The sequence below is a fragment of the Hemiscyllium ocellatum genome, chromosome 6, assembly GCF_020745735.1.
Source record: "Hemiscyllium ocellatum isolate sHemOce1 chromosome 6, sHemOce1.pat.X.cur, whole genome shotgun sequence".
Taxonomy (NCBI): Eukaryota; Metazoa; Chordata; class Chondrichthyes; order Orectolobiformes; family Hemiscylliidae; genus Hemiscyllium; species Hemiscyllium ocellatum.
In genome coordinates, this window is record NC_083406.1 from 15,789,652 (window position 1) to 15,809,529 (window position 19,878).

The window sequence follows — 19,878 nt, forward strand, 5'->3', positions numbered from 1 at the left end:
CATGAACTCACAACCCGCTGAGTAAAGAATCTACCCCTAACATCTGTCCTATACCAACCTCCCCTTAATTTAAAGCTGTGTCCCGTAGTAACAGCTGACTCCATTAGCAGAAAAAGGTTCTCACTGTCAACCCTATCTAAACTCCTAATCATCTTGTACACCTCTATCAAATCTCCCCTAAACCTTCTTTTCTCCAATGAAAACAGCCCAAAGTGCCTCAGCCTTTCCTCATACGATCTTCCTACCATGCCAGGCAACATCCTGGTAAACCTCCTCTGCACCCGTTCCAATGCTTCCTATAGTATGGCGACCAAAACTGCACACAATACTCCAGATGAGGCCGCATCAGAGTCTTATACAACTGCAATATGACCTCAGGACTCCGGAACTCAATTCCTCTACCAATAAAAGCCAGTACGCCATATGCCTTCTTCACAGTACTATTTACCTGGGTGGCAACTTTCAGAGATCTGTGTACGTGGACACCAAGATCCCTCAGCTCATCCACACTACCAAGTAGCCTACCATTAGCCCAGTAATCCATCTTCTTGTTACTCCTACCAAAGTGAATGACTTCACACTTAGCTACATTGAACTCCATTTGCCACCTTTCTGCCCAGCTCTGCAACTTATCTATATCCCGCTGTAACCTGTCACATCCTTCTTCGCTGTCCACAACTCCACCGACTTTCGTATCATCCGCAAACTTGCTTACCCAGCCTTCAAGCCCCTCCTCCAGGTCATTTATAAAAATGACAAACAGCAATGGTCCCAACACAGATCTTTGTGGAACACCGCTAGTAACTGCACTCCAAGATGAACCTTTACCATCAACTACTACCCTCTGTCTCCTTCCAGCCAGCCAATTCCTAATCCAAACCTCTAATGCACCATCAATGCCATACCTCCGTAATTTTTGCAGTAGCCTACCATGGGGTACCTTATCGAACACCTTGCTAAAATCCATATACTCTACATCTACTGCTTTACCCTCGTCCACTTCCTTGGTCACCTTCTCAAAGAACTCAATAAGGCTTGTGAGGCACGATCTGCCCTTCACAAAACCATGCTGACTATCCTTGATCACATTATACCTATCCAAATGTTCATAAATCCTATCCCTTACAATTCTCTCTAAGACTTTGCCCACAACAGAAGTGAAACTCACTGGCCTATAGTTACTAGGGCTATCCCTACTCCTCTTTTTGAACAAGAGGACCACATTCGCTATCCTCCAGTCTTCTGGCACTATTCCTGTAGACAACGACGACATAAAAATCAAGGCCAATGGCTCCGCTATCTCCTCCCTAGCTTCCCAGAGGATCCAGATTTTTTATCTGCTCTCCCTCTTTTATTTCAACTCAAAACACTGGTACTGGACTATAAATTTTCTTTCTCAGGTGTAAAATAGTTTAAGCTAAAAAATAAGGACGTGGTGAGAATATTTCAGTGCTGATGGTGAACTGCATTAATGTATCTTTGGAGTCTGCTGGGGCAATCTGATACATGCTGGTGGCTAATGCTCTACACTGGCGCTAAAATCTTGTAAAAGCTATCTCATGCTCCAGCAACAAGGTGGAGGGGTTGGTAATGATGTCCTTTGCTTCAGCAAATGCTGGACGTCTTGAAACACATAAAGGTGGATAAATCCCCAGGACCTGATCAGGTGTACCCAAGACCTCTGTGGGAAGCTAGAGAAGTGATTGCTGGGCCTCTTGCTGAGACTTTTGTATCATCGGTGGTCATAGGTGAGGTGCTGGAGGTTGTCTAACGTGCTGCCGCTGTTTAAAACGGTGGTAAGGACAAGCCAAGGAACTCTAGACCAGTGAGCCTGACCTCAGTGGTGGGCAAGTTGTTGGAGGGAATCCTGAGGGACAGGATGTACATGTATTTGGAAAGGCAAGGACTGATTAGGAATAGTCAACATGGCTTTGTGCGTGGGAAATCATGTCTCATAAACTTGATTGAGTTTTTTGAAGAAGTAACAAAGAGGAATTGATGAGATCAGACCGGTAATTGTGATCCATATGGACTGCAATAAGGCGTTCGACAAGGTTCCCCATGGGAGACTGTTTAGCAAGGTTAGATCTCACGGAATACAGGGAGAACTAGCCATTTGGATACAGAACTGGCTCAAAGGTAGAAAACAGATGGAGACTGGAGACCTGTAAACAGTGCTGTGCCACAAGGATCGGTACTGGGCCCTCTACTTTTCATCATTTATATAAATGATTTGGATGTGACCATGAGAGGTATAATTAGTAAGTTTGCAGATGACACCAAAATTGGAGGTGTAGTGGACAATGAAGAAGGTTACCTCAGATTACAATGGAATCTTGATCAAGTAGGCCAATGGGCTGAGGAGTGGCAGATGGAGTTTAATTCAGATAAATGCGAGGCACTACATTTTGGGAAAGCAAATCTTAGCAGAACTTATACACTTAATGGTAAGGTCCTCAGGAGTGTTGCTGAACATAGATACCTTGGAGTGCAGGTTCATAGCTTCTTGAAAGTGGAGTCAAGGATAGTGGAGAATAGTGAAGAAGGCATTTGGTATGCTTTCCTTTATTGGTCAGAGTACTGAGTACAGGAGTTGGGAGGTCATGTTGCGGCTGTACAGGACATTGGTTAGGCCACGTTGGAATATTGCATGCAATTCTGGTCTCCTTCCTATCGGAAAGATGTTGTGAAACTCGAAAGGGTTCAGAAAAGGTTTACAAGGATGTTGCCAGGATTGGAGGATTTGCGCTATAGGGAGAGGCTGAACAGGCTGGGGGTGTTTTCCCTGGAGTGTCAGAGGCTGAGGGGTGACCTTATAGAGGTTTACAAAATTATGAGGGGCATGGATAGGGTAAATAGACAAAGTCTTTTCCTAGGGTAGGGGAGTCCAGAACTAGAGGGCATAGGTTTAGAGTGAGAGGGAAAAGATATAAAAGAGAGCTAAGGGGCAACGTTTTCACGCCGAGGTAGTATGTGTATGGAATGAGCTGCCAGAGGATGTGGTGGAGGCTGGTACAATTGCAACATTTAAGAGGCATTTGAATGGATATATGAATAGGAAGGGTTTCGAGGGATATGGGCCTGGAACTGGCAGGTGGGACTAGATTGGGTTGGTATATCTGGTCAGCATGGGTGGGTTAGACTAAAGGGTCTGTTTCTGTGCTGTACATCTCTATGACAGTATGACTCTAAGTACTTCTTGTTAATAATCTCTTCTGATTTGTTCTTCCAGGGTCCCCCAGGAATCCCTGGCCCTCCTGGACCAAAGGTAAATGATTCTATTTGGATACAGGATTGATATTATCGATAATACAGATATTATTAATGTTTGATATTACTGCCAGCAGCAGTATACGTTCCACCAAATCCATGAAGACCCATGATGCTCTTTGGGTGATGGGCTGAGACGTAGATTCTGCCACATGTATCACGTGTGTCCTTGTGGGTTGCCATTTTTGGAATTGATGTGCATTACCAAGTTGCTGTGCTCTCTGATCGTCATGGCGGTGTGAGTTGGCCAATAGGCAATATCGTAATTTCCCTCTGATGTCAACTAGTGTCTCCCAAGCACAGCAATCAGTGTTGAAAGTCTTCATGCCTTGATTGCAGGAATTCTTGAAGTGGAGCTTGGGGGTGACCTACCAGCCTAGGTCCCAACGACTCCAAGATCTGAACTTCCTCAGTTACACGTCTGTATCACACTGCGAATTTACCTGAGCCAGTGAAATCGCCTCTGAGTGGCAACTGCTGTCAGATTTGGCCTTAGCTGAGGACTATCACCCCTGGGATTCTGTGAGATGCGACGCCCAGAGTGTAATGCAAACAGTGAAGATAGAAGGCGGGAGCTTCACTTCTTGATAGTGCCCTGTGCTTCACATCTGCACAGCAACGTGCTGAGAACATAGGCCTCATAAACCAGTAACTTGGTTAGTAAGGGTCAGGGTGATGTTTCTCCAGGCAGGTCCCATGACAAGCCAAAGATGAAAGCTGCTTTCTCTCAAAACACAGCTTTGGCTGTCACCATGGGACATTCATAACACTGAAATTATTGATATCGGTGACAGCAATATTGATAATACCAATCTTATTGTTGACATTATGAGTTCTGATATCTCTGAAATCACTGACGTTATTGATATCTCTAAGGCATTTTGCTGACTATCTTGCATTTGTTGTTTCTTTTGTCAACAGGGGAACATGGGAGTACAGTTTTATGGACCAAAGGGTCAGAAGGTAAAGGGCTATCACAACTGTATTTATATTCTTTGGAATAGTGCAGGCAATTCTGGTCTCCCTGCTATCGGAAAGATGTTGTTAAACTTGAAATATTCAGAAAAGATTTATAAGCATGTTGCCAGGATTGGAGGGTTTAAGCAGTAGGGAGAGGTGCAATAGGCTGGGGCTGTTTTCCCAGGAGTGGTTGTGGCTGAGGGGTGACCTTACAGAGGTTTAGAAAATCTCGAGGGGCATGGATAGGGTAAATAGACAAGATCTTTTCCCTGGGGAGGGGGAGTCCAGAACTAGGTTTAAGGTGAGAGGGAAAAGATATAAAAGGGACCTAAGGGGTAACCTAGATTAGATTACTTACAGTGTGGAAACAGGTCCTTCGGCCCAACAAGTCCACACCGACCCACCGAAACGCAACCCACCCATACCCCTACATTTACCCCTTACCTAACACTACGGGCAATTTAGCATGGCCAATTCACCTGACCAGCACATCTTTGGACTGTGGGAGGAAACCCACACAGACACGGGGAGAATGTGCAAACTCCACACAGTCAGTCGCATGAGTTGGGAATTGAACCCGGGTCTCAGGCGCTGTGAGGCAGCAGTGCTAACCACTGTGCCACTGTGCCGTCCTTCAACATTTACACGCAGAAGGTGGTATGTGTATAGAATGAGCTGCCAGAGGAAGTGATGGAGGCTGGTACAATTGCAACATTTAAAAGGCATCTGGAAGGGTATATGAATTGGAAGGGTTTACAGGGAAATGGGCTAAATGCTGACAAATGGGACTTGATTAATTTGATATATCTTTTCGGCATGGATGAGTTGGACCGAAGGGATTGTTTCCATGTTGTACATCTCTATGACTATGATAAATGAGCTATTTCATCCGATAAGCACAAACTAATCAACATCATTGAAATTCAACAAGTTGTCATTAAGAAGAAATTTGGCCAACTTTCTCACCATTAATTTTTGTCATTTTGGAAAGAGGGGGAGCAAATGGGAGGGTTAGAGAGGGGAGAGGAGGAAGGTGAAAACAGGAGGGTTAGGGACCGGGGATAATGGTAAGGGATAAGTGATAAGAGGAAGGGATTTGTGATGAAAGCAGGGTGACGTTGGGGTGGGGTGAAGCTGAGGGGGAAGGGGGAGGCTGTGGGGGGAGGGGGAAGCTGAGGGGGTGAAACTGAGGGGAGGGTGAAGCTGAGGGGGGAGGGTGAAGCTGAGGGGAGGGTGAAGCTGAGGGGGGAGGGGGAAGCTGAGGGGAGGGTGAAGCTGAGGGGGGAGGGGGAGGCTGTGGGGGGAGGGGGAAGCTGAGGGGACGGCGAAGCTGAGGGGGGAGGCTGTGGGGGGAGGGGGAAGCTGAGGGGACGGTGAAGCTGAGGGCAGAGCGGGAAGGTGATGGGGAATGGTGAAGCTGAGGGGGACGGTGAAGCTGAGGGGGGAGGATGAAGCTGAGGGGGAAAGCTGAGGGGGAGGGGTATACTGGGGGGGCGATGAAGCTGAGGCGGGAGGGTGAAGCTGAGGGGGAGGGGGAAGCTGAGGGGGGAGGGTGAAGCTGAGGGGGGGAAGGGGAAGCTGAGGGGGGAGGGTGAAGCTGAGGGCAGAGCGGGAAGCTGAGGGGGGTGGGTGAAGCTGAGGGGGAAAGCTGAGGGGGAGGGGGATACTGAGGGGGGCAGGGTTAAGCTGAGGCAGGAGGGGGAAGCTGAGGCGGAGGGTGAATCTGGGGGTGGAAGGTGAAGCTGAGGGGGGAGGAGGAAGCTAAGGGGGTGAAGCTGAGGGGGGGTGACACTGAGGGGGAAGGTGAAGCTGATGGGTGTAAAGCTGATGGGGGAGGGGGAAGCTGAGGGGGTAGGATGAAGCTGAGGGGGAAGGGGGAAGTTGAGGGGGGAAGCTGAAGGGGGAGGGTGAAGTTGAGGGGGGATGAAGCTGCGGGGGAGGGTGAAGCTAGGGGGGGATGAAGCTGGGGGGGTGAAGCTGGGGGGGTGAAGCTGCGGGTGAGGGTGAAGCTGGGGGAGTGAAGCTGGGGGGGAGAAGCTGGGGGGGTGAAGCTGCGGGGGAGGGTGAAGCTAGGCGGGATGAAGCTGGGGGGGAGAAGCTGGGGGGGTGAAGCTGCGGGGGAGGGTGAAGCTAGGCGGGATGAAGCTGAGGGGGGAGGGTGAAGTTGCGGGTGAGGGTGAAGCTGGGGTGGGTGAAGTTGCGGGTGAGGGTGAAGCTGGGGTGGGTGAAGTTGCGGGGGAGGGTGAAGCTGGGGAGGGTGAAGTTGCGGGTGAGGGTGAAGCTGCGGGGGAGGGTGAAGCTGGGGTGGGTGAAGCTGAGGGGGAGGGTGAAGCTGGGGTGGGTGAAGTTGCGGGTGAGGGTGAAGCTGGGGTGGGTGAAGTTGCGGGTGAGGGTGAAGCTGGGGTGGGTGAAGTTGCGGGTGAGGGTGAAGCTGGGGTGGGTGAAGTTGCGGGGGAGAGTGAAGCTGCGGGGGAGGGTGAAGCTGAGGGGGAGGGTGAAGCTGGGGTGGGTGAAGCTGGGGTGGGTGAAGCTGCGGGGGAGGGTGAAGCTGGGGGGGATGAAGCTGAGGGGGAGGATGAAGTTGGGGGGGGGAAGCTGAGGGGAGGACTATAAAGGTGTTGAAAAGAGGGAGAAGTAGAGGCTGAAAGATTTTTTAAAAAATTCTGATCTGAGCTTTTGTTTCACAAGTAGATTGTGTGCAGAAAATATTAATTGTTCTGACATACATTTTATTTGTACTTTCAAAGGGCGAGCCAGGAGTTCAGGGACCCTCAGGTCCATCTGGCTGTGAAGAGTACCAAAGAGGAACACCATCAAAAGTCATCCTCACAAAGGTTTGTTTGTTTAAGTGTGTTGATTGTTGGTCCATTTTGCTTCTTTCCTTTCCAGCTTAGCTCATATCTGCAAGGTTGTCAAAATTGAAATGCAACATTTATAGCTCAGGCTATTTATAAGGACCACTTTCTGGAGAGGGTCCTCATCCTGTAGAAGGACCACTTACTCGCTGAGAAATTAGGCCAATGTTTTGTGAAGCAATAATGGCCAGTTAACAATGCCAGCTGTTAGTATTGTGTAAATTGACCAGTTAATTCACATTAACTGGTTGTGAATATCCAGAATTTGCTCCTTGATTAATGCTGTCCCACATTTGTTTGATTAATTTTGATTTGATTTGATTTATTAATGTCATATGTACTAAGATACAGTGAATTTGCATGCTATCCAGACAATCACACCTTACATACATACATCAGGGTAATACAGCTGAATGCAGAATAAAGCGTTATGGCTGCAGAGAAGGTGCAGAGAAAGATCAACTCTAATATACGTGAGGTCCATTCATTAGTCAGATAACAGTGGGGGAAAAGCTGTTCTTAAATCTGCTTGTATGTGTTTTCAGACATTTTTATCTTTTGCCCAATGGAAGAGAGTGTAACCGGGGTGAGAGAGGTCTTTGATAATGTTGGCTGCTTTCCCGAGGCAATGGGGAGTGTAAACTGAGTCAATGGAAGGAAGGTTGGCTTTCATGATGGACTGGGCTGCGTTCACAGCTCTCTGAATTAACAGTGTCTCACCCCCTCAAACTCCCTGTTATTTTAAAAAGACTTACCACATTTGCTTGACCATTTAAGCCACTGCAGACAACTGGGAATAAATTGCATAAATGCTTTCCTGATGATGCAATAATTGTTACTGCAATGTCCACTCAACATTAACTAGTCCTGAAAGAAAGCAAATTAAAGAGATTGTAAATTGTTCATAGCTATTGAAAAGAATCGAGTTTTACAAATCTATTGTTACAAATCTATTGTTTTCTCACGTGTCACTTTCTCTCTGCTATGTTCATGGATCTGTGTTGACATCAAGTCCGACAGCATGTTCCACGTAACTTTCTCCCCTTATTTTCAAATCTCTCAGCCTCTTTGTAATCTTATCCAGCCTTGTAACCCTTCACGTTAACCATGCTTCTTCAATTCTGACCTCATAAGCATCCTCGATTTTAACAGCTCCAATGTTGGCACTGCACCTTCTTCTGTCTGTGATTTGGAAATTCCTCTCTATCCCTGTCTTCCCACTCTCCCTTTTTTTTCCCCTCTCTCTCACAGCCCCTTTAAGACACTACTTTTTTTTTGTGGTCATCTGATCTAGTATCGATTTGTGCGATGGGACCTGTTTAACTGCGGATCATAGTTGGCATGGATTGGTTAGACTGAAGAGTCTGTTTCTGTACGAGTCAGCATCAAATTGCATTTGAAAACACTCCTGTGAATCACACTGGAATATTTTACTCTGTTAAAAGGATTTGTATACAATAAATGTGTAGTAAAATATACATTCTAGAAGGTACAAACACTGATAATCTCTTTCTGATTGATTGATTCATTTCCAGGGTGAGAAAGGTGATCGAGGGTATCCAGGTCCTAAGGGTTTTCCTGGCAATCCTGTAAGTATTAGGTTAAATCTGCTCAATTAATTAGATCAACACTTGTTTGTTTGCAACAAATGTCTCACCTTTTTTTTCGCATTTTGGTCACATATCAATTTCAAGCACTTATTTCAATCCAAAGTTCCCACACCAACAGGTTTCTGTGATGCTACTGTTGTCCAGTTTGGGAATAATGAATTTGCTCCAATTTTCCAGAATGAAACAGTGGGTTAATGCATTTGAAAATTGTGAGTTTGTTATTCAGATTACATATCCATTGTCTCAAAAACAATCAACCACTTACTTTGAGACACAGCAAACGTTGTTTTTAACCATTGCCTTACTAACCAGCACTCTCGGTAAACAGGCAAAAATGATGAGGAAAAGTTCAGCAGGTCTGGCAGCATCTGTGAAGGGAAATCAGAGTTAATGTTTCAAGTCGGGTGAGGGAGGGTCACTGAATAAGGATCTCAAGATGCCTTCCATAAAGGCCTTCACCAAAGCAGTTGGATCTTCTGTTACCTTCCGGAGCCGAAACGTTAACTCCAATTTCTCTTCACAGATGCTGCCAGACCTGCTGAGCTTTTCCAGCAACTTCTGTTTTTGTTTCTGATTTACAGCATCCGTCGTTCTTTCAGTTTTTATCTGGCAAAAATTATCTACTTGAAATAGCACAAAGTTTACTATATTATTCTGTACGGTTATTATAGTCCTTCAATTTATTTACCTCAATGTAAACCAGCCTGTGGTTCAATGGAATGGCCACTCAAAATATCAAAGATTCAATTTCAAGTCAATTTCTCCTCAAATACCTACTGCAATATCTGTATCGTCGATTACGAATGTGAAGTGAGAAGGTTCTCTGCTGCTAAGTTTTATTTAAAGCAAAGTTGCATTATTGTTTAAGTGATTTATACTGTAAACAAAGTATAACTGTGATGTGTACCCTTTGCATTACGTTTCTATTTCTTAGTATGTGGACTTCTTGATTATTTGGAATATTTGATTATCTGGCACATTCCTGGTTCACCAGCTGCCCCTTTATAAAACGTTTGCTGCGACACAATCATCTCACCTGAACGTCTGTGTGAAAATTTGAGTTTGCCACAATGGGCCATTATTTCTTGTTATGAGCCGTGAATTTGGTCATTCAGCAACACACCACTGACTGACTACTACAGAATATTTAAATTACTTCTTAAAACTAGAGGTTTGGGAAAGTAGACTAAGGTGCTCCTTGAGATTCCTGTTTCTCCAAGTTCAGAAATGTTACTAATTTCAAAGTGACTCTTCATGTTTCGACAGGGTCGGTCGAGTATTGGAATGAAGGGGGATAAAGGAGAGTTGGGAGAACCAGGGAAACGTGTAAGTATGAGGAATTGTACATTTTATAATTGAATGTGAGGGTCACTGGCTGGGCCACATTTAACGGCTGTCGCTAATTATTTGGAGAAGTTATTGGTGAGCTGCCTTCTTGAATTTGATTCCATCGAGTAACTTGCTAGGCCAGAGGACAGTCAACGGTCAAACTCATTGCCGTGAGACTGGAGTCACGTATAAAACCCTGACTAAATAACTTTTGCAAGGTGCTTTCCATTAAGGTCTTCCCAGAAGCAGTTGGATCTTCTTTTAGCATCCAACAGTTTTGTGTTCTCTGTCCTGTGCTCCCTGTGAGCTCTGGGTCACATCGAGTTACAGAATCACACTGTAGAAAAGCTGAGGGTAAAAGTGATACATGTGTCTTGTGGGCACAGATTGAGGTCAGATGCTCAAGCTTCCTTCCCAGTCCACATACCTCTCTGTTCTGCAGACTGCTGACGCTTTTATGGAGAGTACTTGCTTCCTGAGAATTGTTTGTTTTTGCCGAGCCTGATGCAGTTTATAGCTAATGCAATGTTGTTGAACTAATTTCACAGGGTAAACCCGGAAAAGATGGTGATCCAGGTCTCCCAGGACGTGATGTAAGTTCGCCTCTCATTAGCCACCAGTCCGAGACTAACCAGTAACACCGAGACACTGCGCTCACGCCAACTGAAACCATTAACATACACTGTAAAACTTGACGTTTTTAAAATCTTTGTGCCAAGGGAAATGGTTGCGCTGCCTGTTATTGTAACAAGGTCTTTCCAAGTGGCAGCATGTTTTAAGTCAAGAATTTAATGTTCCTGTTCATTCAAGGACTCAAAGTGTGAACACCTCTCCCCACAGAAAATGGTGTAACACTGTCTTATTCTGAATGAGCTGGTCATTGTTGGTGACTGTTTAAGGAGCTGTACAAGACATTCACAGGAAGATTAGATTCCCTACAGTGAGGAAACAGGCCCTTCGGCCCAACTAGTCCACACTGACCCTCCGAAGAGTAACCCATCCAGACCCATTCCCCCTAACTAATGCGCCTAATTCTACGGGCTATTCAGCATGGCCAATTCACCTAACTTGCACATGTTTGGATTGTGGGAGGAAACTGGCACATCCAGAGGAAACCCACACAGACACAGGGAGAATGCGCAAACTCCACAGAGACAGTCTCCCGAGACTGGAATCAAATCTGGGTCCCTGGCACTGTGAGGCAGGAGTGCTAACCACTGAGCCATCGTGCCACCCGATTAGATTAGATTCCCTACAGTGGGGAAACAGGCCTTTCAGCCCAACAAGTCCAAACCAACCCTCCAAAGAGTAACCCACCCAGACCCATTTCCCTCTGACTAATGCACCTAACACTTTGGGCAATTTAGCATGGCCAATTCACCTAACCTGCACATCTTTGGACTGTGGGAGGAAACCCACGCAGACACAGGGAGAACATGCAAACTCCACACAGACAGTCGCCCGAGGCTGGAATCAAACCTGTGACCCTGGTGCTGTGAGGCAGCAGTGCTAACCACTGAGCCACCGTGCCACCCTGTAACATGTAACATGTTCTAAGAGACACAGTGTGTTATTGACACATTCCAACTGCAAGTGATGTCTATGTTGACTGAATTCATATGTAGAAAGTTAGAGTTCATGAGATAATTAGACATATTGAGAGGGGAATGGCCAGTTAGAGCAGGAAGGTCATGCATATTTGGAATTGTCTGCCAGCATAATACTCTGATCTCTTCAGGTGGTGTTTGCATGTTGGCTGAGGAAAGACAATTTTAAACATGTTTTTGTAGCTTTTAATACCAACTGTTGGTGAAAATTGAGAAATTACTCTTGTTTTGTTTATTTTGTAGGGTCAGCAAGGTGACCCAGGATATCCAGGCGTTCCTGGACAGGATGGTCCCAAGGTAAAGACTTCCGTTTCATCAATTTGCATGGCTGGATGGCAAGAGAGAATGGAAGGGTAATGGGAGGTGGGATGAAGGGTGGGATTGGTGAAGGGAGCTCAGGTCAGCTGATTGGAGGGAAGGAAGGATAGGCACTTTACAATGAGCATTCAGTGCTGTAGAAAATGGCAGAGAATTTCCATATCAGTTCATTAATTTCCCATTACAATAACCCTGGTCCCACCCACTGCCCTCATCTTCAGGACTTCCATCTCAATCTGACACCTCCTTCCCACTTTGTCACTTTCCCTTTCATTGATGTGCCAGGACTGATGGATCATTGTGTGTCCTGGCACCTTCCTGCTCTGCTTTCTGATCCAGTCTTCCCTTCCCCTCTCCTCTCCTCTCAATGATGATGTAGGTACTAATAGCAACCTCTTATCCTGATCCCCCACAATTTGACCCAATATTTTCTCCCCGGATGGTGCATGAGTGACAGTGGCAGAATGAGAGTGACGGAGCACGAGCGAGAGTGATGGAGTGATGGTATGATGGAGTGACAATGACAGAGATGAAGGGGAGAGAAACTTCTGAGACTGGAACATGAAGAGCATAAAAGCTCACACATACTTACCAACTCACGCTCTGTTCAATGTGGACACATGCCTTTTCCATCTACTCCTCCCTCTCAAAATCAATCCACATGTGCCAGATGAGGAGGAACATCCAGGTTGAGAGATAACTCACTTCTAATCCCTGCTTTCATACTCATTTCATAGAGATCGGTTAGGAATGTGGGCCATTGTAGGTACATGAAAATTGAGCGCAACTCCTTTGCTTGGCGCTGGTTCCCTTCCTTTCCTGGTGACTAATCTGTCTCTGCTTCTTAAGTGAAAAAGTGGGAAAAAAGATGTGTTATTAACTCTGCTGCTTGGCACTTTTTAAAGGTCATTGTTATGTATTAGTCATTTTATCAATTTATTGCTTTGACATTTATTTCTTTTCCTGTTTCTCCTCACCTTAATGTTCTCTTTTGAAATTCACGTTTTATTTGAGCTGACCAAGTCTCAGGCAGCTATTGCTGGGGTTCTTGAGGCTAAAGGGGAATGAGAGGCTCAAGCGCAGTCTGATTCTTTTTCTGGAAAGGGGGTCATGTTTGCTCCAGTAGAAATGTGAAGAATTGGAAATGATCAGTGTAGAGAGAAGCAGAGGTGAGTGAATCATCACCAGAACGAGTGCAGATTGTGGACTTGAAGCACTTACTCTGTTTCTAAGCCAGAGATACTGCCTGACAGTGAGACTTTCTAACCTTTTCTCCTTGTATTTCTGATTTTCACGATCTGCAGTGTTTGGCTATTTTACAATGTGCTCCATGCTGGGCATTTGTAAGATTAGTTCATTGAAGGATGAATTCTGGGTAATTCAAGATGGAGGATGGAAAAATTGTGGCTGTAAGAGCTGCTCCTTTTTTGGGGTATTTTAGGTGTTGGAGGTGATTTCCTCAAATTCCAGGAGCAGCAATTACTGTTTTATATGCTGCTGCATAATTTTGGCATTTAAAAGGCATCTGGATGGGTATATGAATAGGAAGGGTTTAGAGGGATATGGACCAAGTGCTGCAAATGGGATTAGATTAGGCCAGGATATCTGGTCGGCATGGACAAGTTGGACCGAAGGATCTGTTTCCATACTGTACATCTCTATGACTCTAAATCTAAAAGTAAAAATACTTTTTTATCCAATGCAAAATGCTAATGTTACAATATATAAGAAAAACAAAATATTTGGATGTTGGTCTCTGGATATTACATAAGGCCAAGTACAAAGTAATGGAGTAGATTGCATAACATGAATGACCAAGTTGTGTGTGATTGTCTGATAAAGCCATGGTTATAAAGTATATCATACTGAAACCTAAGCTTTTATAAATCAAGGAATCAAGGCTAAGTTGTTAAAATTACATGAAATATTTTGAGACCATTTCTTAATTTTGGGCAGCTATGTAGTGGAAGGGTAAAATTGTAGTCAGTTTATGGGGAGGCTATGGATAAGGGGGAAGGAAACAATGGAAAGGTCAGGGTCTATCATTTCTCTCCCTGACCATAGGTTCAGGAGGAGAGAGATTCTAACATTGATCACTCACAAAAAATTACATTTTCTTGCAACTGGATCTTAAAATCAACTCTAAATGTCTACTCTATCTGTAAATTAATTTCCATTCCATTGGCTGGATTAGTGCAATTTTGAACGTGATGGACATGTTTGTGTGTCTTTCCTCTAGGGAGAGAAAGGCTATCGTGGAGTTGATGGTCCTCCAGGTGTTGTAAGTATCTGACCAGGTCATGATGAAAAGTGTGTATTAACCCGGCATTTTGGAACTTGTTCTTTAAAATGGTGCAGATTTCTAATTGCAAAAATATAAAAGGGGAATTTAAAGGGGATGTGTGAGTAGGGAGGTGGCAGAAGAGGGTGGAAGGGGCTAACATTTTCAAGAGAACAGGATCACGATAGAAACTCATCCTGTTCCTGTTTGAACAAAGGTGGGCCAGAGGCCAGGTGACTAATAAACATGAAGGAGGCAGAATGTCACCTTAAATATATTAACCCCACCCCACAGTCGGGGACTCTACACATCTTGACCCACCCTGTCCAACTCCCACCTGACTCTCTACATGGGGCTCAGACCCAATGCACCACTTGATGCCTCTGTAAACCCCTCATTGCCCCAAAGTCTCTGTCTGCACCTTGGCCTCAACACCACAGGTCCCTGGCTTCAAAGGCCTTCTCCCTTCCCTCCTCCAGAGACTGGTTGCCATCTACCCCTTCCCCTGCTCATTGTCAGCCTCCCCCACAATTTACCCTGGTCCCACCAGGCTCAGAGCCGTCATGTGCTCAGGCCCTATCTGGACATACCCATTTATGTGGAAACCAAACTGTAAACCAAGGAGGGTTTGACATTTATGCAAACACACACACACACACTCTCTCTCTCTCTCTCTCTCTCTCTCTCTCTCACAGGCAGACACACACGCACACACTCTCACAGGCAGGCAGACACACACACACACTCTGTCACAGACACACACACACACACACACACACACACACACACACACACACAGAGCCACTCTCACAGGTAGACACACACACTCTCTCTCTCACTTTCACAGGCAAACACACACACACACTCACTCTCATAGGCAGACAAATGCTCTCTCTCTAGTAAACACACACTCTCACAGGCAGACACACACACACAGACTCACTCTCTCACAGGCAGACACACACACGCACACACTCACAGGCACTTACAGACAGATACACACATTTTTTCACGGACACACACTCACATCCACACGCACAGTCTCTCACAAGCAGACACACCCACATGCCCTCTCTCACAGGCGTACACACACAGACACACATGTACACTCTCAAAGGTGCACACACACACACACACTCACAGGCACACACATGCACACTCTCTCACAGGCAGACACATACTCTATCACAGGCCGATACACACACAGTCACAGACACACATTCACAGGGACACATGCACAATCTCAGACTTACAAACACACACACACAGACACACTCACAGGCAGACACACATACAAACACACAGGCACACATGCACATAATCACACAGAAAGACACACACACACTCACACACTCACAGGCAGACACACACACAGACACATTCACTAACCATTGCTTTTCTATTCCAGATTATTGATATCGATGGAAATGTTATTTATGGGACTAGAGGGGATCCTGGTGGCCCAGGTCCCCCTGGGATACAAGGCGAACGAGGCTATCCAGGTACGGATAAGAATTATTAATTATCATTGGCCACACTCAATAAAATTAAAATCAACTGAAATGTTATCAGCATCATTAAGACATTTGCATCTTTCTGTCCTCCAGGCCCCCCAGGACGTCCAGGAGTACCGGGCCCTCCAGGTAAAGGAGTGTTACGTTTCTGTGGTAACCACAAGGTTAGATCCTGACAGGCTGTTTATAAAAACAATTTAGCTGACAGGCTTTGTCGAGGCATTTCACAGATTAAGAAAAGGTGTAGATCATCCAAGGCCACAGACCTGGGGATGAGTGTCACCCTAGAGGTAGACGTACACCTGGGATTATACACCAGGAATACAGGTACACCAGAGATTAAACACCAGGAAAACAGGTACACCTGAGAGTATACACCAGGAATACAGGTACACCAGAGATTATACACTAGGAATACAGGTACACCCAGAATTATACACCAGGAAAACAGGTACACCTGAGAGTATACACCAGGAATACAGATACACCTGAGATTATACACCAGGAATACAGGTACACCCAGAATTATACACCAGGAATACAGGTACACCTGAGAGTATACACCAGGAATACAGGTACACCAGAGATTATACACCAGGAATACAGGTACACCCAGGATTATACACCAGGAATACAGGTACACCTGACAGTATACACCAGGAATACAGATACACCTGGGATTATACACCAGGAATACAGGTACACCTGAGAGTATACACCAGGAATACAGGTACACCAGAGATTAAACACCAGGAATACAGGTACACCTGAGATTGTACACCAGGTATACAGGTACACCTGAGAGTATACACCAGGACTACAGGTACACCAGAGATTACACACCAGGAATACAGGTACACCCAGAATTATACACCAGGAATACAGGTACACCAGAGATTATACACGAGGAATACAGGTACACCCAGGATTATACATCAGGAATACACGTACACCTGACAGTATACACCAGGAATACAGGTACACCTGAGACTATGCACCAGGAATACAGGTACACCTGAGAGTATACACCAGGAATACAGGTACACCAGAGATTAAACACTAGGAATACAGGTACACCTGAGAGTATACACCAGGAATACAGGTACACCAGAGATTAAACACCAGGAATACAGATACACCTGAGATTATACACCAGGAATACAGGTACATCAGAGATTATGCACCAGGAATACAGGTACACCTGAGAGTATATACCAGGAATACAGGTACACCAGAGATTAAACACCAGGAATACAGGTACACCTGAGAGTATATACCAGGAATACAGATACACCTGAGATTATACACCAGGAATACAGGTACACCTGAGAGTATGAACCAGGAATACAGGTACACCTGAGATTAAACACCAGGAATACAGGTATACCTGAGAGTATGCACCAGGAATACAGGTACACCAGAGATTAAACACCAGGAATACAGGTACACCTGAGATTATACACCAGGAATACAGGTACACCTGAGAGTATACCCCAGGAGTACAGGTACACCAGAGATTAAACACCAGGAATACAGATACACCCAGGATTATACACCAGGAATGTAGGTACACCTGAGATTATACACCAGGAATACAGGTACACCAGAGATTAAACACTAGGAATACAGGTACACCTGAGAGTATACACCAGGAATACAGGTACACCAGAGATTAAACACCAGGAATACAGATACACCTGAGATTATACACCAGGAATACAGGTACATCAGAGATTATGCACCAGGAATACAGGTACACCTGAGAGTATATACCAGGAATACAGGTACACCAGAGATTAAACACCAGGAATACAGGTACACCTGAGAGTATATACCAGGAATACAGATACACCTGAGATTATACACCAGGAATACAGGTACACCTGAGAGTATGAACCAGGAATACAGGTACACCTGAGATTAAACACCAGGAATACAGGTATACCTGAGAGTATGCACCAGGAATACAGGTACACCAGAGATTAAACACCAGGAATACAGGTACACCTGAGATTATACACCAGGAATACAGGTACACCTGAGAGTATACCCCAGGAGTACAGGTACACCAGAGATTAAACACCAGGAATACAGATACACCCAGGATTATACACCAGGAATGTAGGTACACCTGAGATTATACACCAGGAATACAGGTACACCTGAGATTATACACCAGGAATACAGGTACACCAGAGATTATACACCAGGAATACAGGTACACCAGAGATTAAACATAAGGAGTACCGGTGCCCCTGAATTTAAACACCAAGTGTACAAGTATATCGACAAGCATATACCTGCCGTGCAGATACACCTGAGATCATACACCAGACATAAAGCTATACTGTGACTACATACCCAAAGTACAGGCACTCTTGCCCACATACATCTGGAATACAAGTCCACTTGAGATGAATTGTTCATGTAACTGGGGTGCAGGTACCCCTGAGATTATCCACCTTACTTAAAAGCACTCCTGAGAGTACACATCTAAAGTACAGATATAACTGTGATCATCTACCTGGCATTATAAATCACAAGAACCATTTTGTAAATTTATATTTCATATCCTCAAAAATTACGATTGAATAAAGAATATAATAAATACTGCAATATCTGAATCAAGATCTGATTCTGAATGTTTGAGCAGAAATCCAGTCAGACAGCGGGATTACCCAGAGTTTAGAGGGAATCCTGGTTCTGGGGAGTAATAATAATACAATGAGATCTTGTCATTAAACCAACGCACACACGACAGTCCAGAAATCGGACCATGGAATATCAAGTCTATTTCAACTCAGATTATGCTTCAGCTATTTGGAAGAAGTTTATAGTTTGTGATAAAGCTGCTGGTCTAACAATTCAGAGGACGTGGTTAATGCCAGGGGTTAATGCTAGCACGGCACTAGCAAATCCTTGAATTGAAATTTGAGGAGTAAAATCTCAAACTAAAAACAAACCTGAGCAGTGGTGACCGCAATACCATCATTGATTGCCATAAAAACAAACTTCTTTGCTTCATTACTATCCTTCAGGGATGGAAATCTGCTATCCTTACAGAGAGTTGACACGTTGACACCAGATTCAGAGCAGTGCCTGAAGTGCTCTCTGAAATGGTCCAGTAAGCTATCCAGTTCAAGGTAATTGGAGATGGGTAACAAAATGTGGCCTTGATAGTGACGCCTACATCACATTAAAGAATAAACTAAAACTGAGGTCCAAATATGGTGAGGGTACCATATTGAGTTTGATCACAAATATTTGACTTCTCGCCAATCCTAAAAGAGGCCTTTGATTCTTTCTCATCTACCAACAATGAAGCTAATGCACTCTCAGGTTCACTGCTTGCAGCTCTGACCAGTTTCTTGGCCTTTGTTTCAGGTTCCAGATGCCTTTCGATCCTTGCGTGGTCTTGCATTCAGATTAATTGCATTTATTTTACTCATCATCTAGGTCCCTCCCTGCAAGGTGAGAAAGGTCTGCCAGGGTTGACAGGAGAACGAGGTCAGAAAGGAGAGAAGGGTGATCCCGGATTATCGCTGTCAGGTTTACCAGGAAAGGATGGTTTAAGGGGTCTCCCTGGGCCCCGTGGTCCCCCAGGACCTGCAGGTACGTTGGTGATTGTGCTGGGGCTACAGTGTGCCCCTGTATTGTGCCCTGGTCTTTCATTCAGGACAGGGAATGTATTCACACAAACCTTCTGGTGCAGTTCACGTGGGAGGACTGTGACATCACAATCCTGTGTCCGAAATCAGGTAAAGCAAGCAATTTAGCCCCACCAGCCCCTGACATGATTGACAATGTCATTCAGCTGCTAAATCACATAGACTGCAGAGAAGGCCCACCACTCAAAGCACTTAGCAAGAGCAGGGAATGATGCTCTTCCATCAAGGTACAAACCCTGGCAGTGAATAAAATAACCACTTGCTGTCATACAGCACCTTTTATTCACACAGACGAATAATCTTGGATGCTTTCAGAATGGGAAAGCAGAGTTAGGAATCACTTCACACTGAATATTTGATAAGGTACAAAGATGCAAAAGTCAGTACTGAGGGAGTGCTGCACTGTCAGAGGGTCAGTACTGAGGGAGTGTTGCACTGTCAGAGGGTCAGTACTGAGGGAGTGCTG

The 19,878-nt window shown here is 45.1% G+C and overlaps 1 protein-coding gene across 1 annotated transcript in view; it reads left to right on the forward strand.

The window, feature by feature from the left end:
* LOC132816368 (collagen alpha-1(IV) chain-like) overlaps positions 1 to 19,878 on the forward strand; it is a 222,719-nt gene that overhangs the window by 111,814 nt on the left and 91,027 nt on the right. The window contains exons 11-21 of the mRNA XM_060825835.1: positions 3,233 to 3,268; positions 4,192 to 4,233; positions 6,978 to 7,064; positions 8,621 to 8,674; positions 9,962 to 10,021; positions 10,573 to 10,617; positions 11,875 to 11,928; positions 14,189 to 14,230; positions 15,639 to 15,732; positions 15,838 to 15,873; positions 19,201 to 19,356. Of these exons, the coding sequence (XP_060681818.1) occupies positions 3,233 to 3,268; positions 4,192 to 4,233; positions 6,978 to 7,064; positions 8,621 to 8,674; positions 9,962 to 10,021; positions 10,573 to 10,617; positions 11,875 to 11,928; positions 14,189 to 14,230; positions 15,639 to 15,732; positions 15,838 to 15,873; positions 19,201 to 19,356 (706 nt within the window). The remainder of the gene's footprint in view (positions 1 to 3,232; positions 3,269 to 4,191; positions 4,234 to 6,977; positions 7,065 to 8,620; positions 8,675 to 9,961; positions 10,022 to 10,572; positions 10,618 to 11,874; positions 11,929 to 14,188; positions 14,231 to 15,638; positions 15,733 to 15,837; positions 15,874 to 19,200; positions 19,357 to 19,878) is intronic.